The sequence below is a fragment of the Camelus bactrianus genome, chromosome 9, assembly GCF_048773025.1.
Source record: "Camelus bactrianus isolate YW-2024 breed Bactrian camel chromosome 9, ASM4877302v1, whole genome shotgun sequence".
NCBI classification, from domain to species: Eukaryota; Metazoa; Chordata; class Mammalia; order Artiodactyla; family Camelidae; genus Camelus; species Camelus bactrianus.
The window spans coordinates 52,175,466-52,194,049 of NC_133547.1; the positions used below are offsets into that span (position 1 = coordinate 52,175,466).

The following is an 18,584-nucleotide window of genomic DNA, read 5'->3' on the forward strand; positions in this document are numbered from 1 at the left end:
AGTCCAGAGTCAGCAAACTTTCCATAATGGATCAGAAAGCAAATATTTTCGTCTTTGTGGGCCACGTAGTCTCTGTTACATGACTAGCTCTACTCTTGTATCCTGCAGCATCATAGATAACACATAAATGAATGAGTGGGGGTATGTTCCAGTGAATCTTCATTTTTAAAATGGGCCAACTTCTGATAATTCATTTATTTGCAATCAGGTGAACTCACGGATATGTATTTTATTCTTTAGATTGTAAGTATAGTACTATCACTATTTATTTATTACTTTTTATAACTGTTTCTAAAGTGAAGTATAGTTAACATACAATGTTGTGTTAGTTTCAGGTGTACAGCAAAGTGATTCAGTTTTATATATATATTCTCTTTCAGATCCTTTCCATTATAGGTTATTACAAGATATTGAATATAGTTCCCTGTGCTATTCAGTAGATCTTTGCTGTTTATCTGTTTATATATAGGAGTACGTATATGTTAATCCCAAACTCCTAATTTATCCCTCCCCACACCCCCTGCTTTCCCCTTTGGTAACCATAAGTTTGTTTTCTATGTCTGTGAGTCTCTGTTTTGTAAATGAGTTCATTTGTATCATTTTTTTTTAGATTCCACATATAAGTAATATTATATGGAATTTATCTTCCTCTGTCTGACTTACTTCACTTGATATCATTATTTCTAGGTCTACCCATGTTGCTGGAAATGTCATATTTAGTTATTTTTTATGGCTGAGTAATATTCCATTGTATATATTTACATATATGTTGCGTGTGTGTGTGTGTGTGTGTGTATACACAATATATATACCACATCTTCCTTATCTATTCATATGTCGATGGACATTTAGGTACTTCCATGTTTTGGCTATTGTAAATAGTGCTGCTATGAAACATTAGGGTACATGTATCTTTCCAAATTGGAATTTTCTCTGGATATATGCCCAGGACTGGGATTGCTGGGTCAGATGTTGCATTAAATCTGTTTTTAGTTTTTGAAGGAATCTCCATAGTAGCTGCACCAATTTACACTCCCACCAACAGTGTAGGAGGGTTCCTTTTTCTCCACACTCACTATTTATTTTCTTATTCAAATTGTTCCAGCTTTGGCCACTGGGAGATCTTTGGTTGGCTCCTTTTGCATTCCCCCATCATTTGAGGTTTATTGATCTGCTGACTGAGTGATTGAACCCTTTCTTATTTTCTGGCATTACAAGATCCTCCAGGCTTATTTTTAAAATGGGTTAATTTATATTTTGCTCCTTAACAAACGAAATGTCCTCCTCTTTCCTTCTTACCTGAAGGTCTACCTGACTGGTTTTAGAATTCTTAAGTTCACAGTATTTATTTTTTCAACTTGTGTACCATTTTGGATGGGGAGAGGTTGGGATTTAAGGTTGGGGAGTTTAATTTTTTTTAATTAAGAAGTTTTGTTAGAATAAAAATAGAGTTGGTTTATTCTCAACCTCTGCTTCCCCCATCACTGAGATCTTTTTTTGGCCTGCAGACTCACACAGAGATCTCTTCTGGTATGCCTTGTTAGTGTTCTCATCTCATTTCTATTTTCTCCCCTTGCCAGACTTACATTGGTTGAGTCTCTGTTAAACTCTCCTGGATATCTGCTCTCATTTTCCTTAATGTTTTCTTTAAAAACCTCTGTGTCCTTTTCTTCTGTGTTCTTGGAGAGCCTTTCAAGTATGTTGTCTACATCACTGACTTGATTTTCTGCATGTTGGCTCTGTCCTTTCCTGGTTCCAGTGGGAATTTTCTTTCTTTGCCTGTGTTTCTTTCTTTGGTTTCCTTATACCTCCTTTTTTATGTAAATGAGTCTTCTTTCAATTCAGTTCCCTTCTCCACTTAATGATTTCATTTCACTGTTTATCTTTTTTCCTCCTTTCTTTTAGAAACAGAGGTCATATTTTCTGTAGTCTTTGAAAACATGACACAAATTTTTCTTAGTGTGATTTTGCTGAGAATTTTTAGTTATGATCATGTTCTGATATGTTTTAGAAGTTTTTATAAATACATCCTGTGATGATGATGCTGTTACCAGCTGTTGTCTGTGTGTTCTTGATCAAAGAGAGGTCTCTCTGGCTTAGTGTTTCCTGGTAGAGTGGATATGGGAATTTTGGGGCCTCGTCACTTGGATGCTGCAGATCCTCCCCTAGAAGCTAGCTTGACCTTCCTGGCTCTGAGCTGAACTTCTTGGTCTGTTGGCTGTTTCCTTAATGTAGTTTTGATTGGACTGAGTGGGAAATGCCACCTGTTCCTACTGCCTTCTTCTCTGACCAGACGATCTGAAGCCCCTATAGCCTTCTGGATCTGAAACCGTCCATACCTTGTTGTTCCCAGAGCTTGTTCCTTCTTTATTCTTCCCGAGAACTTTGTGACCCAAGTCGTAATGATGGGAGCCTATCCCAGGATGTTGAAAGGATGCAGAAAGAGAGGTCCTCGTCGGGGTGGGTTCTAAGGCCCAGAATCAGAGGAATGTCCCGGGCTGGCTGCTCTGGTGCATGTGTGGGCAGATAGCAGGCGTGGACACCATCTTCCTTTATTCCTTTTTGGCCTTGTTCTTTGCAGTCAGACATTAAGACATGTACTGGTGACCCACAGTTTCTCAATCCAGCGCCATCTGGTGTGAGGGGCGTCCCTTCGAGAATTTGATCGGTAGTCCTAGGTTCCCGAGCTGTTGTTGTTTTATACCTGTTTGGTTTGGTGGGAAGCTGGGATGGGGAATATGACTGCTGATTAGTCTGTGTCCCTTTAAACCAGTGGAGAGTTGGAGCAGGACGGGAGGGAGGCCCACGTGGCATGCTCAGGGATCCCAGGAGAGTCAAGCTCAGGAGGCTGCTTTTAAACCATGTGAAGGTGCCGTAGTTTTCTGTGACCTGGCAGGAGTTGGGGGAGCATCTGAAGCTGCAGGTACACCATCAGCCTCAGTCAGGTTGGGCTCGCTGTGCAGGAGTGGGAGTGGATATGGTGTCCCCATTGAAAGCTTGGGGTCTGGAGCCAGGATGCATTGGACCAAGTCTTTGGTCTCTTGTCAGATGTGGGGTCTTGGCCAAGGTCCTTAACCTCTAGGTGCCTCCTTTATGTCTTCTATAAAAAAGAGAATGAAATTACTCACCTTGTTGGGGTATTTTGGAGATTAAGTGAGTTAATACATATATAATGTTAACATATAGGGATCACGAGCAACAGTGGCTGGCACTTAGAAAATGCTGGATGAATGGTCAGCCTGCCAAGGGAAGCTGAGAAAGCCGTCCTTCGGACTGAAGAGGCCTCTCACTGGTCCATTCAGTCTCTGAAGGCCCCATTCAGTCTTAACTTAAATTGTTCCTTCTAGGAGGGACCTCCCTGTCCATCCGATTTGCAGGAGCCATTCTTCCTCACAGCACCTTTCTCTTCACCATCAGAGCCCTTTCCGTGATTCTTACTTTGTGCTCACTCATTGAAGTGCTGTGTGCCCATGAACCTGGATGGCGGTCTCTGGGTTTACCATGGTCTGCGGTGTCTCGCATGTCGACATGCATTGGAGTGTTGGTTGAATGACTTCATGAAACCGTTTCTTTCTTCAGTGCTTGTTTCCGTGCTTGGCTCACCCACACGGTTGGCACCTTGCTTGCTGGGTCCTGGTGGCTTCCCGCTGGTGAGGTATAGCCAAGTGGCTAAGAACATGGTGGGGAGTCAGATAACTAGGGTTCCAATCTCGGCTAACCACCTACCGGACTGTGGGATGGAGGGGAAGTTACCTACCTTCTCTGAGCCTCAACTTCCTCACCTGTCCGTAGTGAGAATAATGCCCAGCAGAAAGCTTGGGTATAAAGGTGAAAGCTAACACTTTATAAGTTCTTAACACAGTTCCTGGAGCTTAGCATGTGCCACTAAAGGTGATTGTCATCATCCTTATTCCTAATGAGGTGGCCATCATTTGTCATCGTGGCACTGGCAATAATTACCTCAGAATGTCCCTGCCCACCAGCGGCAGACCAGCATTGGTATTAGCCGGGATCACAGAGAGAAGATGTTAATGATTTGGTTGAACTCTAAGGAATTGTTCAGGGCCTCAGATTGCTTGTCTTTTAAAAGAGAAGCTAGCAGTGCATGAGTTTTTAGTATCATTTGTGTGTTCATTAGTAACTGTGGGAGAAGGGAATTAATGAATGTGTCGATTTGGAGGGGCTGAGCTTTAGGTAGTGCCCGAGGCCTGTGCCTGGTGGGGCATCAGAAGCAGAGCTGCCAGCACCCGGGGGCCTAGCTCTCTGTTTTCAGCGCCTGTGACGAGTTAGGGGATAGTGGAGGAGGTTGGAGGAGCTTAAGGGAAAGAAAGGATTTCTAGACAGAGTGTTGCAGTCGCACGCAAGATCAGGTTCTAAATAACGTGGGCTTTTGTTATCAACAAAACAGATTAGAGCTCTGGTTCTGTTTGAGACTCTCCCGAGAAGAGGAAAAGAGGGTCAGAAAACCCATCCAGGGATGCAGAGAAGGAGATTAGGCCCTAGGAGGTGGCGCATTCAGAGTCTTATGGGAGGTTCTGTTCTCCTGGAGCTCCTTGTGGGCATTGTGGTCTTTCAGAAAAGGCGGTTGTTTTTCTGAACCTGAAAAAAAAAATTGTTTTCTTTAAAATGTTTTAACTGTGGAAGAAATAATGTTTATAAAAGCACTTTTGTCAACTGGCATTTCACGCATCTCAGAGCCATTTCACTCATCTTGTGGTGCTTTGTGGTGGTCAGGACACTTTACTTTCCCCCTGACACTTCAGTCCTTTCACCTCTCCCAACAGCCTTGCTGGAAGCTGCTATTATTACTGTTACTAGTTCTGCTTTACACCTGGGGACGCTGAGGCCCAGAGAGGTTGGGCGGCTTGCCCAGGGTCGTGTGGATGGAAAGTGGCGAGCTGATAGTTTCTGCCCTCGCCCTGGAAATCAGGCTACTAGGGATGGTCCTGTGAATACTGTTCATTGTTGTATTGCGTTAATTTAAGAAGGAGTGTTTAAGTAGATGGACTCTCCCTTCTTCCCAGGGAGGGGTTAAATATCCTAAAGTGGGGGGTCATATTCTGCAAGGGGTGGAAGCATTGTTTTTAGGTACCACGCAGGTTTGTATTCATTCACAGGAGGATATACAGGATTAAGTGGCCTTCCCTATAGAGTGCTAAACTCCTTTTTTTGGATATTCTCCACAACCACCCTATGAAGTAGGTGCTGTGTTCCCCTCTTGCTAGATGAGTCACCTGAGGCCTAAAGAGCTTTAGTAACTTGTTCAAGAACAAAGGACTCCATTGCAGGAGATTTAAACCAGTCTCTCTCCATAGCCTGTTCTTAAATACTATACTAAGGTCATTTTGATGTGTGTGCACCGTCCATCCATCCACCCATCTGTTCCTGAACTCACCTCTCTACTGGCCCTTTCATCCATCCCCCTACCCCCATCCATCCAGTCCTCTGCCTGTTTATAGATCTTTCCATTCACCGACCCATCCCACTCTTATCATCTGTTCATCCATCCAGCTACCCACCCACTTGCCTATCCCACTATTCACACATCTGTTCATCCATCTACCAACCATCCATTTTTCCATTCATCCATCCATCCTTCCACCCACCTACCCGCCCACCTACGTATCCATTGTGTTGGTTGGTTGTCTAATATGGTTTTCTGCTTGATCCTGGGGAAGTAGTTTCTCCATTCTGGGAGCCAAGCACATGGTTTTTGAAGCTAGAGACCTCCATGCCAACACAAATCCCTTAGCTCATATCCCTTAGACATATCTGGGCTTCCTCCTGACACTCGTAGGTTGGCCTTTTCTGGAATCTTGCTATTTCTGGCAGTGTCATGTTGCTTGTTCACTTTTCTTCTTCTCTAAACCTGCAGAGGGTTTCCCCCTTCAAAGTCCTGCATATGTGCAAAGAGCTTCAGGCTCCTCCAGAAGCACTCTTGACTTTCTGCAGCATTAATCACAAATGGATACCCAACCAGCCCCATTCCTTGATTCAAAGATTGGAAGTTGGATTAGTTTGGCATGATTTTACTTTTTCAAGCTATTATAGAGTTTGTGTGATACATCTAAAAATTATGTAATAAATCTAAAACAGATATTCCCAGAGCATTTTATAAGGAAAGAAATTTTAATAGAAATAGGCCAATTTGATTTGAGATAAATCAATTAAGGAAACAATTTAAACTGTCTGTGAAGAAGCCGTATTATAAAGAGGCAGCATGGCCTAGCTGCTTAGGTATTTATTAAGTGCAAAGCAATGGAAGTCATTTAATTATTTTGCATAGCCTCTGTTGTACATAGAACATTGGGAGGCAATCTCACTTTTCAGAGTTTTTCACTTTTTATTACAGAAAAATTTAAGCATGTAAAAATTCCAACATACAAACATAAACAGTCATATAACGAACTGCCATGTACACGTTACCCATCTTTAACAATTATCGACTATAACTGTAACCACTTCTCCCCTCTCGTATTGTTTTTCTTTTCATGAGTTTCGAGGGCATATTCCTCACTTATTACTTAATTTCATTGGGTCAAAATTCCATCCTAGAAAAATATGTAATGTTGACATTGAAATATAATAAACTGTTGACTACAGTTCTTTACTTTTTCATTGAAATTTAGCTTTTTTTTTTTTTTTTTTTGGTAGAGCATTGGGAATTTTCCGTCTTTTTTTTTTTTTTTTTTTTTGGTTAAAAAATTTCAAATCTGTAGCAAAGTCGAAAGAATAATAAATGAACTCTCACATACCTTTCACCCTGATTCACCAGTGATTAGACTTGGGGCTGGCATTTTCCATGATAGTGCTTGAAGACAGGGGAGATGTCCTTACTGTTGAAGGTACATAGACAGTAGCACGTGGCTTTGAATCCAGATATGAGTTCAGAGCTCACTTCCATCATCTCTTTGCCCTGCATTGTAGGCAGGTTGCCTCATACTTAATCCCTCATCTGTCACACAGAAGTGGTGATAATGTCCCCCTTGTAGGGTTGTGCAGGGTCCATAGTAGGCCCTCAACAGATGTTACCCATCACATTGTCTCACAGCTGCACTCGCTGTGTTGCAGCTGGGGATGCTGAATGGGGGAAATTGGGCTCTGTCGATTCAGGTCATTTTTGGTTAATACGGCAGATTTTGTAGTTCAGAGAGTTGGTACATCCTAGTAATTAAGACAGTAAATCTGGGCTGAGAGTGGTCAAATCCCAGCTCTGTCCTTACCAGCTTGGAACTCAGTTGTGTGACTTAATTTCTCTGAGCCCCATCTCCCTCACTGTAAAGTGGAGGGTAGAAAGAGTAGCTACCACATCAGGTTGAAAATGAAATAAGAGGAGAAAATGAAATGGGAGCGTCCATGCCCAGCATTTAGTACCGTGTCCGCCTCACACGTGCACAGGGGATGTTCCTCATCGTTGGTGTTGCTGTAAGGACACATTAGCACAGCGCCTGCCGTATAGATGCTCAGTGTTGCTTAGTATGAGTAAGGGTGAAAGCCCCACACCAAATGGGTCTTTGAAGCTCAATGAAAAGACTACGGGTCTTTGGTGAACGCTTGCAGTGTGATGTGACGTAAGAGTCAGCTTGGATAGGCATGTAGATGCAACCCCTGGGCACGCGTCCGGTGGTCATGGGAACCACCACGCACATTTGGTTCCATTCAAGGATGTCCTCAGACAGACCAGCCTTCTTGAAGGCTCCTGGAAGTGTCAGGAACAGCTCGGCCCAGGGTCAGGGCAGATGCTTCTATCCTGAGGGCCTTGTGTTGCTCTAGCTGCCTGGGACTGATTTTTCCCCTCTCTCTTTCTTCCTCTCTCTCTTCTCTGATGCTCCTCTCATGTCCCAGGTGGAAAGGATCGTGGACAAGAGGAAGAACAAGAAAGGAAAATGGGAGTATCTGATCCGGTGGAAAGGCTACGGGAGCACGGAGGACACGTGGGAGCCGGAGCACCACCTCTTGCACTGTGAGGAATTCATCGACGAATTCAACGGGCTGCACCTGTCCAAGGACAAGCGGCTCAAGTCAGGGAAGCAGGCCAGTGCCTCCAAGCTCCTGCGTGACGGCCGAGGCTCGTCGGTCGAGAAACTCTCCCACAGACCCTCCGAATCGGGAAAGAGCAAAGGGACTTCCCATAAACGGAAGCGAATCAACCCATCCCTTTCCAAGCCGAAGAAAGGCTATTCAGCCAAGCTCCCTGCGGGAGGCGACAGGGCCACCAAGACGGTGTCTTACAGGACTACCCCCAGTGGTCTGCAGATAATGCCCCTGAAGAAGGCTCAGAATGGGATGGAAAATGGGGACGCTGGCTCGGAGAAGGAAGAGAGGCACTTTGGAAACGGGTCCCACCAGGCTGGCTTGGATCTGAATGAGGTCGGAGAGCAGGACCTGGGGGACTGCGACGTGACCCATGCGGCGCTGGCGGAGAACGGGCTCGGTACGTGGCTGGTCTTCCTCTCGCGTGGCAGTGGGGCTTTGTGGGCAGCCTAGGGAAAGACCTAAGACCCCCTCCCCCATCCCTGACTCTTGGCCAGGTGGTAATTCTCCCTTGGTCTCTCTCACTAGGGCCATGCGAGCCCATGCTGGTCACAGACATGTGTGCATGTGGGGGGCCCAGCCATTGATGCTTTAGCCAAGGCCTGCCACGGATCAGAAATCTCTGCACTCAAACACACCCAAGGCCATGGTAACCACTCTGCAGCCCCTGCCCTGAGGGCAGCTCAGGTCCTCACTCCCCCAGAACCAAAGACTCCTGTCCCTGGGGGACCAGTGCCATTCCAGGCAGCACACACCTCCCAGAGCCTTTGCTTTCTGTCTCAGTGTGCCCCCAGCACTGTCACCCACATCTCCTCCATCTCAGACCCACTTTGGACTTGAAATTCTCCAAACTGGTCCTTAAGCTGGAGGCTCCTGGCCCTCATCTCTGGCTGGCATGCATGACCTGGCCCCATGTCTATACGAGGTCCTACATGTTGCCCGGACCCCATCCTAGGCTCATTCTTTTGGTTTGCACCTTCTTGGTACAAACTGGAACCAAACAGTTAAGTTTATGGAGTTCCTCCCTCTTACCAAGTCCCCACAGGAAAACTTAAGGAAAGAGGAGGCAAGACCCAGGTATTTAAAGCTCCTAAATCTGACATTTCCTCAGTAGTCAAAAGTGCTTCTTGACTGAGTCCTTAGTTGCCCAAGTCTTCCAGGTTATGGGTCTGTACCTGTTACCTGCCCTCCCTCGTTTCTCAGCTACCTGTGTGTCTCTGGGGTGTATTTTTCTCTTTAGCTGCCAAAGCCCTGAGCCTTGGGATGTCAGGAAATTCTGTGCAAGTGTGGACAACCTGTGCCCTACAAAGTAGGGGCATCTGATGTCTTGGAAGGAACCAGAGTGTGTATGGGGTTAGGGGTGCCGGGACACAGGTGGGACGGGCTGGAAGAGTTCCCAGAGGGATGGGGTGATGGATGCAAATGCACGTTAGAGGGATATTTATTTCAGTTCCGAGTACTCAGGGCATGCCTGGCTGGGGAGAGCCTGCCGTCTTTAGGGATCCTTGCTGGGTAATCCGAGGAATCCGCTTTGGGGTTGCTCTTTCTCCAGAGAGAGGAATTTCACCCAAACAGGATTTATTTAGCAGTCTCTGCCCCACATTGGCTCACGTTTCCATCTGGGGATCCCTGATGCTGACATGACTCTGCCTGCTAACATATGTAAAAGCTGTTTGTTTTAAAAACCCATCTCTCGGGGAGGAGTGGGCTTGTGCAAATGAGGCCTGGCACAAACATCGGTGTCTGACGTTCCTGTGACAGCTGCCGGCTGTGGAGGGATTCCCTGTCTCAGGAAGGGGAGCTTTTGAGGCTCCTTGGGTGCAGACTCAAGAAATCTGGGCATGATTGCCGGCACCCTGGCTGGTATCAGCCCCCTGCCCTGTGCAGGATGTGAGGTAGGATGGTGTGCTGATTGTAGCTGCCAGACTGTACGGCGGAGAGAGAAGCAGATTTGGAGAAAGGTTGAGATGAGGTGCACTTCTCTTCCATGCACCTTTCTGGAGGGGGCAGGGCTGCTAGCCGTGTGCTCTCCATCCTTGGGCCTCATCAACATCCCTGGTCTGTGATCTGGTACCCCCACGACTGCAGGAAGCAGGCGAAGATGAGCCTGAGGGCCTCAGTGGTGGCCCTGTTCACTTCCAGTGCTTTGCTAGACCTTTCTCATCTCTGATCTCTTGCTGGCTTCATTTTTCCCCAATTAAAAAAAATTTTTTTTTAATTGAGTTATAGTCAGTTTTAAGGTTATTCTTTCGTTTGTTTGTTTCAATGGAGGAACTGGGGATTGAACCCAGGGCCTCGTGCATGCTAAGCATGTGTTCTACCACTGAGCTACACCCTCCCCCTTCCCAACATTGAATGTTCTCTACTCCACTTGGGTCCGTGCCTGGACAGAGAGGAAGAAGCCACCTGCCTCTATTTTGTTGGGTGTTGGGTGTTCCCAAAGGGCCTTTTTGCCTAATCACATCCTTGAGGTTCTCCTGAGGCTAAGGCAGTGCTTCTCACGTTCACCTGTGTATGATTACCTGGCACTTTGTTAAAATGCAGATCTCCTAGAGTCTGAGTCACCAAGTCTGGGGTGGAGCCCAGAAGATGGGATTTTAACAGGCACCTCAGGTGGCTCTTATGCATTTTGAGACATGCTCTGTGGCAAAATGGGGTGGCAGTTATGTTTCATATCAGGTGTCAATTGAAATCAATTCAATACTTTTTTTTTGCGGCGGGGGGGGAGTTCTTCCTAAGAGTTCATCACGATGCTAGGTGCTTAAAGTATTAAAAAGGTAGATAAGGACTGCTTCCTCTGAAACTGACAGTCTTCTGTCCAGTAGGTTGAGAGTGGATGTCTCTAGGTTATTGTTGAGAAGACGCCTGAGGCTGACTCACTGGAAGGAGTAACACGTATGTTACATAGATGGTACGTCTCCCCATACCTGCACTGACATCTTTTGTGGTCACTGGAGTGATAAATACCCCAACCACTGTCAGCCTTTAACACTCTAGTTAGAAATAGTGTTATATCAAGGTCTTGAGGCAACTGGGGAGAGGAAAAGACTAAGAATCCTTGCCAGAGAGATAGAGACTGAGAGGGAGACAGAGAGACCGATTTCTGGTTCTTGGAGAAGACCCAAGACAGAGGAGGTTTTGCGGTTCCAGAACTTTCTGGCAAGGGCTCAGCGGTGTAGTCAGGCAAAACAGGACTCCACTTATGTTTTCAGCCAGAGGGAAGCCTTGATGAAGTCAGTGTGCGTGCCCATGTTGAACCCTGAATGTTTTCCTCTGTCCCCTCCCCAGCCCCACCTTCTATGTCCACCTTGACCAGTGGTCCAGTTCCCAGTGGCACAAGGCTGAGGCAGCGAGGTCTTCAGCACAGGAGAGGGGCCGCATCTCTGCCTGGCAGAAGGGGCTGGGGAGATCCTGGCTATGCTGGCCCAGCATTTGCTTTGGGGGTGGGCTGTTGCTTTTTATATGATTGTAACTTCTCTTCGGTGAATTGAAGTTCTGCATACAGAAAAGCAACTTATGTAACACGTTACTCACTTGCTGCTGACTTCCCTGATCTGAGCTGTGGGAACAAGTGCTAAATTGGGGCTCCAGCGGGTGGTGCTTTGGTTTCAGGCAGCATTTTCCCCAGCAATGTGTGCGAAGTGTGTGCAGCGACTTGGTGCTGCTTTTGATTCTGATTCTTCTCCTGTAATGACAAACGGCTTCGTGGTCCGGGTACCATCTGCCTCAGTATCCCTTTGGGAGCTTGTTAAAAATGAGCTCTGCCCCAATAAAATGAATCTCAGGGGGCCAGGGTGTGGATTGTGTCTTTTAAATGCTGAGTTTTAACACCCATGGTGTCTACAGTAGCTCCTGGGGAAGCATTTGGTTGTAAGTGATGGATGGCTCATAGATCCAGAGTTACTTCTTGAATTTTAAGTTTGTAAGTGGGGATGTGATTTAGTCCTTTAAAGGTTTAAAACCTGGTGCAATTTCTTCTCCTTGCTTATGCACGCTGTGCCAGGCATCCCTCTTTCTCTCTCTCTCTGTCTCTCTCTCTGTCTCTCTCTGTCTCTCTTTTTTTTTCCCCCTGAAACAGGCCTGTTTCATCTATACAGAAAAACTGTTGGCTTAGTTAATGCCTCTTGTGGTCTGGTCTAGAACTGGTTAGCACTGTTTCATCAAAGTAGTCCAGGCTGCTAAAGTTTCATCAGCACTTTACAGATTCAGATGAACCTTTAACCTATGCAGACGTCCCTGACTAGGAGCCAGCATTTCACTCTGCACCCTGGTACAGTTCATAGATGCCCAGCGTTCTGTGAATTTCTGTGAAGCCACTGAGTTTCCACGGTGGATGCTGATCCCATGGCCCCATGTTCACATCTCTTTGAGTTTTGAGAATCGTCATCCTTGTGTCCTGATGACTGTTGTCATGGTCCGAGGACTGCATCTGAGACACTGCTCGGTTCACTGTGCTCAGAATTGTTCCTGTCATTGGATGAGTCATCCCATACACACGCACAGCATTTGCCGTCTTCTCTCCATCTTTTCAAATTATCTCAGCTTTCATCTCTCTAACGTTTGTTTATCTCTTCCTATTCACTCTTTCAGCACGATGGTCATTTTTCCTTTCGTTGATCGTAATGGAGTAACCATGTTTTAAAAGCACTTCAGAAAGAACCATGAATGTGGGAAGTGCCCTGTGACTTTCAAGAACCTTGGGCTCTCAGACATGGAGCCGACATCAGAATCCAGCAGAGGGTGTGTTAAAAAGCAGATTACTGCACCAAGCCCCAGAGTTTCTGATTTAGTAGGTGTGGAGGAGAACCCAAGAATCTGCATTTCTAGCGGGATCCCAGATGCTGCTGCTGGTCCAGGGACCCTGCTCTCAGAACCTCTGCTCTAGATGAATAGATACCCAGATGGTTGGGACGAGAATGACAGGTGGTGGCTGGGAGTGCCAGTGGTGGTACTGGGGAGAGTTGAAGCACTTTTGCTCTGGACGTTGAGTTTGCATTCGTGAGAATTCATAAGTTGAAAGTTTGTGAAATGAAGTTGTTAAGTTGAAACTTTTAGCACATGGGAATGTCCCTGTTAGGCCCTGGAGTTGGCAGAGTCCTTTCTGTGATCCTCGTAGCTGTCCTAAGCAGCAGCTGGTGTTATGCTACTCGTTTTTTCAGAGGAGGAGACGGAGGTTACAAGTCCCTGGGTTGGGACTAGGAGAGAAATCCAGGCTGTGGGACTCCAGACCCGGCGCCTAGATCACTGCCCTCTGGGCTCCCAGACAGTGCAAGGCAGTTCCTCATTGCTGATAAAAATATACCCTGAGTGGGGGTGCTGCCGAGTGCTGGTGGGGCAGGAGCCGCTTCTTGGACTCCCCCTCATTGCTTATTGATGGACAGACATAGTCCCTCTAAGCCTGAGAAACTGAGTGATACTCGGGATAAAATGGTCAGTTTCCTAAAAAAAATACAACTTAACACAGTGGATTCACGGCCAACTAGAAAACTTGGCCAGAGCAATAACTCTTAAATTATTAAATCAGTCATTACAAAGCTCTCATAAAAAGTGGGAAGAAGGCACACAAGGCCCGGATGGCTTTACAGGCAAGCCTACTTAATATTCTAGAATAGAAAACCCTCTCTTACCCAAATGGTTGCAGAAAACAGAAAAAGAGAAAATGCTCCAACTCCTTTGATGAGGCCAGTATAACCTGGATTTCTAAACCAGACAAGGAGGGGAGGAGGAAGGAAAATTATAGGCCAGTTTCACTTAAGAATAGAGTGGCAGAAGTCCTGAATAACCCTCTTGGGCTCGTCACAGTTTCTTGATACCTCCTCAAAATTGTGATTGTGAGAAATTTCTCTCTCCATGCCCTGAACGTGACCCTAGTTCATGACCTTTAGACCCATCGCTGCTTCTGGAGGTGCCCAGCTTGTCCCCAGAAGAGGCCTTGTGGGAACTGGCTCAGGTCAGCCCGTGTGTCGTGGGCAGTGGCCTCCAGCCATCAAGTGAATCACAAAAAGTCCAAAGAGGGTGTCTGCTCGGGGCCTCTTGTTAACACAGGTATCAGCTTCCCTGGGCACAGCTGTTCTTTTAACACACTTCAGACACCCACTCCCAGGCCAAGAGACTTTGACCGGCCTTTTTGTCTTTTCAAAAGCAGGTCATTTTCCAGACCAATAACAATCACCAGAGCCTAAGGGGTTCTTATGTTTTGTCTTCCAAAGTGTGGCCAGTGATTGACTTGTGTGAATGAATGAACTTAAAGCCCTTTTATGTGGTCACGTGAAGACCCATCCAGCATGGCCACTGCCTCCAAGTGGAAAGTGCCAGACAGCGGTGGAAAATCTGACTGTCAGCTTGACCCACGGCAAATCCAAGGGGGAAATTGGCCCTCCTGGTTGGTTCCCCAGTCCTGGGTTTGACTTTGGCATCTAGAGCAGGCTGATGAAATCCTGATACTGACAAGACTCGGAAAACGACCAATTTCTTTCCCTGCCAGCTCAGATATTGTTTTCCTCTCTCAACTGCCTCAAAAGAAAAAAAAAAAGAAAAGAGTCTTAGGAACTCTTTTCAAGTCCCATTCATCAGTGCTGGACCAAAGAGGGTGGGGAGTGGAAGTACCCCCTTCCCGGGTACAAGCTGTGAGAGATACTTTGTCTGCAGACGGTCTCAAAACAGTGGGAAAAATCAGTCTGCAGATGTTGGTGAGAAGCTACTCCTTTCCACTGGGGTGGACCCCCGGGCCCAGGGCTGCAGCTCTACCCCCAGTGTCCCTACGAAATGCCTGTCTCCATTAGTGGTTATAATAATGTGGTGTTGGCTCCTTCTGTAGGTGAAGCCTCACTGTGTTTTATGACTGGATACCGTTTAATCCCCCCATTGGCTCTCTGATGTGGAATCTTAACATCGGTGCAACATGACAAGGTTAGCTATAATTAACCTTGCTTATAGATAGGGAAACGGAGGCTTAGAGGAGTTTAGACACAGAGTGCCAAGGGGAAGAGTTGGGGCCAGGTCTGGTGATACTGAAGTTCTCAGAGGTCTGGACCCGTTTTATAAAAAGACACTTCAGGGATTTAGGTGCAAACAGCAAACCTGTCCCAGGGTCCTAGGGCAATGTTCTGGCCAGTGTCCTCGGGCCTTCCTATGAGACATCTTCAGTGGTTCCAAAGATGCTGACTTGGCATTCTAGGGAGATGGAATAGCCAGTCCTGAGGATTTTCCTCTGGGCCTTAGAGTAAAAGACACACACACACACACACACACACACATATACACACACACAAATACAAATCTTAAAGGGAACTCCCTTAATTATCAAAGTTTATTTCAGTGCTAGAAAACAATGGCAAAAAAAAATAAAGTTAATAGCATCCATCAGCTGATGAAAGGGTAAACAAAATGTTATTCCATCATAAAAAAGAATGTTGTACTGACCCAGGCCACAATGTGGGTGACCCTTGGAAACATAATGCTGAGTGAAAGAAGCCAGTCAGAGAAGCCCCTTTACCGTATGACTGTTAATTTGAAAGGTCCGGAAGAGGAACATCTGCAGAGACAGAAAGTAGATTAGTGGTTGTCAGAGGCTGGGAGAATGAAAGGAATGCTAATGGGTACAGGGCTTCTTTTTGGGGTGATGAAAATGTTCTGGAATTAGATCGTGGTGATGCTGGTACACAACTCTGCAAACACACTTACAGATCGTTGAATTGTCTGCTTTCAACAAGTGGGTTTTATAGAATGTAAATTATGTCTCAATAAAGATGTTGAAAACCAAAAGGAAAAGAAACAGGAACATGACAAGTCGAATTAAAAAAAAAGCTAGTGCTGGCCACGTGCCAGGGAGCTTTCTGGGTGCTGTTGGCAGGGACACTCCCCTGCTTTCTCACACCAGGAAACTGATGCTAAATCACACGTCCCACGTTCATCCCAGTGTAGCAGGAGGTGGAGCTGGGAGGTAGCCACCTTTTGACTCCTGAACTCCAGCTCCCACCTGCGAAGTCCAGATGCTTTTGGTGGACCAACAACTCATGGCTGCCGTAACCGAGTGGCTTAAAACAACACATATTTATACTCTTATAGTTGGCAGGGCTGTGTTCCTTCTTGAGGCTCCGGGGGAGAGTTTGTTGCCTTGTCTCTTTCAGTTCCCAGAGGTCGCCCGCATTCCTTGGCTCAGCGTCTCTCTGAGCTCTGTGTCCATCATCATGTCTCCTCCTCTGACTCCATCCTTCCTGCCTCCCTCGTGTAAGGACCCTTGTGATGCTGTTGGGCCCACAAGATCTTTAATCGCATTTGCAAAGTCCCTTTTGCCACAACAGGTCCCATATTCCTAGGTTCTGGGGATTAGGATGAGGACATCTTTGGGGTTGATTATTCAGCAGACCACCAGCACGTAGGAGAATTCGGAGGGAAGAAAGTTCAGGGATGTGGGTTTATGTTCTTGAATGAGCAGAAGCCAACTGGGAACAGGGAAACATGAACTTTGTCATCTGGGTTAGATAATACAGGTACATGGAATAATCTGCTCGGCACGGACTGGGAAATGACTGGTGGGCACAGAAATTGTCTCAAGTGTCCTTGCTGACTTCAGAGATGGGAGGCGAGCAGCAGCTCCCACAAGACAAGAAGCACTTTTCCAAATTCCACCATGCTCCCACGTGGCATGTCTCACATCAGTGTTTATTTTAGACAAGCTGACTCAAGCCCTCCGAATGCTTGAGCCTTAATAATGCCAATAACAGCACTGGCATCAATAACAGATACTTACTACGTCTTCGCTGTGGGTCATTTGCTGGACTGAGGATCATGCAATCCTGACAACTCCTTGAAGCAGGTCGTCTTTCTATCACTAGTGTGCAGGTGAGGAAACTGAGTCTTTAGGGAGTGAAGGGTAATGTGCTAGAGCCAAATTTCTGACCCAGCTTCTTCTTCTTTTGAAATCCAGGACCTTTTCAAATCACCTTCTTATACTGCCTTCTTCTATTATACCTGACTCTCTTACCAGACCTTCATCACACAGAGGGAAAAAGCCTGTTCTGCCTGTTTTGTGTGTGTGCGTGTGCATGCAGGTGTGTCTCTGTGTGTTTGTGTCTGTAAAATGTTTTGTGTGACAACATTTGTGTTCTAATTTGTCCACTCAGTGTGGCATATGCCTGTTTCCATACTGGGCAGGTCTTGTTTATAATTTTAGTCATGCCATTATATTTTTTCAATAGAACATACACTTTTATTTAGCCTCTTGTCATTGGGTGTTTAGACTGGGTCTAAACTTCTTTGGTTTTGTCTTGTTTTATTAATGATTTATTTTCTTAGAATAAAATCTCAGAGGCAGGATTGTACTGGTAATTTTGCCATATCCCCCTCCTCCCAGCCAAAAAAGAAGATTGTGCAAATATTTAACAATAACCAACGAGGCATAATTTTCTACTTTTGCCACTGTCTTGCCAGCATCATTTGTGGGGAAAACAAAGAGGAACGTCAGTGTCTCTCACATTTGCATTTTTTGACTTATCACTGAGGCTGTCTTTTCTCCATGTGCTCGTTGACTCTTGGTGGCTTGTCTGCTCCTGTCTTTGAACTTGGAGAGAATTTAGACTCAAAGAGGAGGTGCTGCTAATTGTGACACAGGAGGATGGAGGTGAGTGTAAGGTGTGTCTGCAGGCTGGTGAGGTGGGCTTGGCACAGGGGTTGGTGTGTTTAGGGAGAGACTCAGGGAGACTTCTCAAAAGCTGGCGGGGCTGGGGCGGGAGATGCCTGATGCTTGAGGACCTGACCCTAGCTGTACTTACGGGACCAGCTGCTCTGCAGGTCATCAACAGAAGGACTGATCCTGCTTTTTTGATTTAGGGTTTCCTGATGATTTTCTGATCCTAAATTATTGATGAGCTGTCAGAAAAGACAGAAATAGCAAAATCTCATCCTGGCCTGTACGTCAGCGGTGAAGGTAGGGAAGGAAATTGTGGCTGCCCTGCGCTGCCGTCACGTGTTCACGTCCAGCTGCCCAGCCCGGCACTGTTCATGGTTCACTCAGCCCAGATCCTTGTCCCCACTTTGCCCCTGCAGTTCTGACTTAGTCCTGGGGCTCCCAACCCCTGGAGTCCACAGCTGGGCAGGGCCATTGTCCATGGTCCTCGGATGCCTCGAAGTCCTAAGCTGTCCAGGCTCTGGGGGAGCAGTTACTTCTCATCCCTTCCCCTCCTGGGCACTTGGCAGAACCTTCAGGTCAGTCACCTTGGCCCTGCCAGTTCCCGTACCCTGCTGATGGGGTGACATGAGTTTTCTACTGTTGTCCCTTCTTGTTCTTGTATTTATACCTTTTCAAAATATATTCATTCACTGCTGGTTCAGGGTGGTTTCGTGAGAGAGAAATGTGTTGGAATGGTGGCCTGTCTAACTGCACATCCCCAAAATGTCCCTTCTCTTTTCTCCGCCTGACTCCTCTCCTTCTTCCTTCCTTCCGTCTTTTAAAATTTTAAGAAATAATGTATTTCAGTTAAAAAACTCAAACAATATGGGAAATGTAAGCTTTTTAAAAATTCAAGTTTTCCCTCTTTCTTCCCCCCACA

At 46.2% G+C, this 18,584-nt stretch overlaps 1 protein-coding gene across 1 annotated transcript in view; it reads left to right on the forward strand.

The window, feature by feature from the left end:
* Nucleotides 1-18,584, forward strand: part of CDYL2 (chromodomain Y like 2) — a 150,049-nt gene that overhangs the window by 92,482 nt on the left and 38,983 nt on the right. Inside the window, exon 2 of the mRNA XM_074370370.1 lies at nt 7,846-8,434. Coding sequence (XP_074226471.1) covers nt 7,846-8,434 — 589 coding nt within the window. The remainder of the gene's footprint in view (nt 1-7,845; nt 8,435-18,584) is intronic.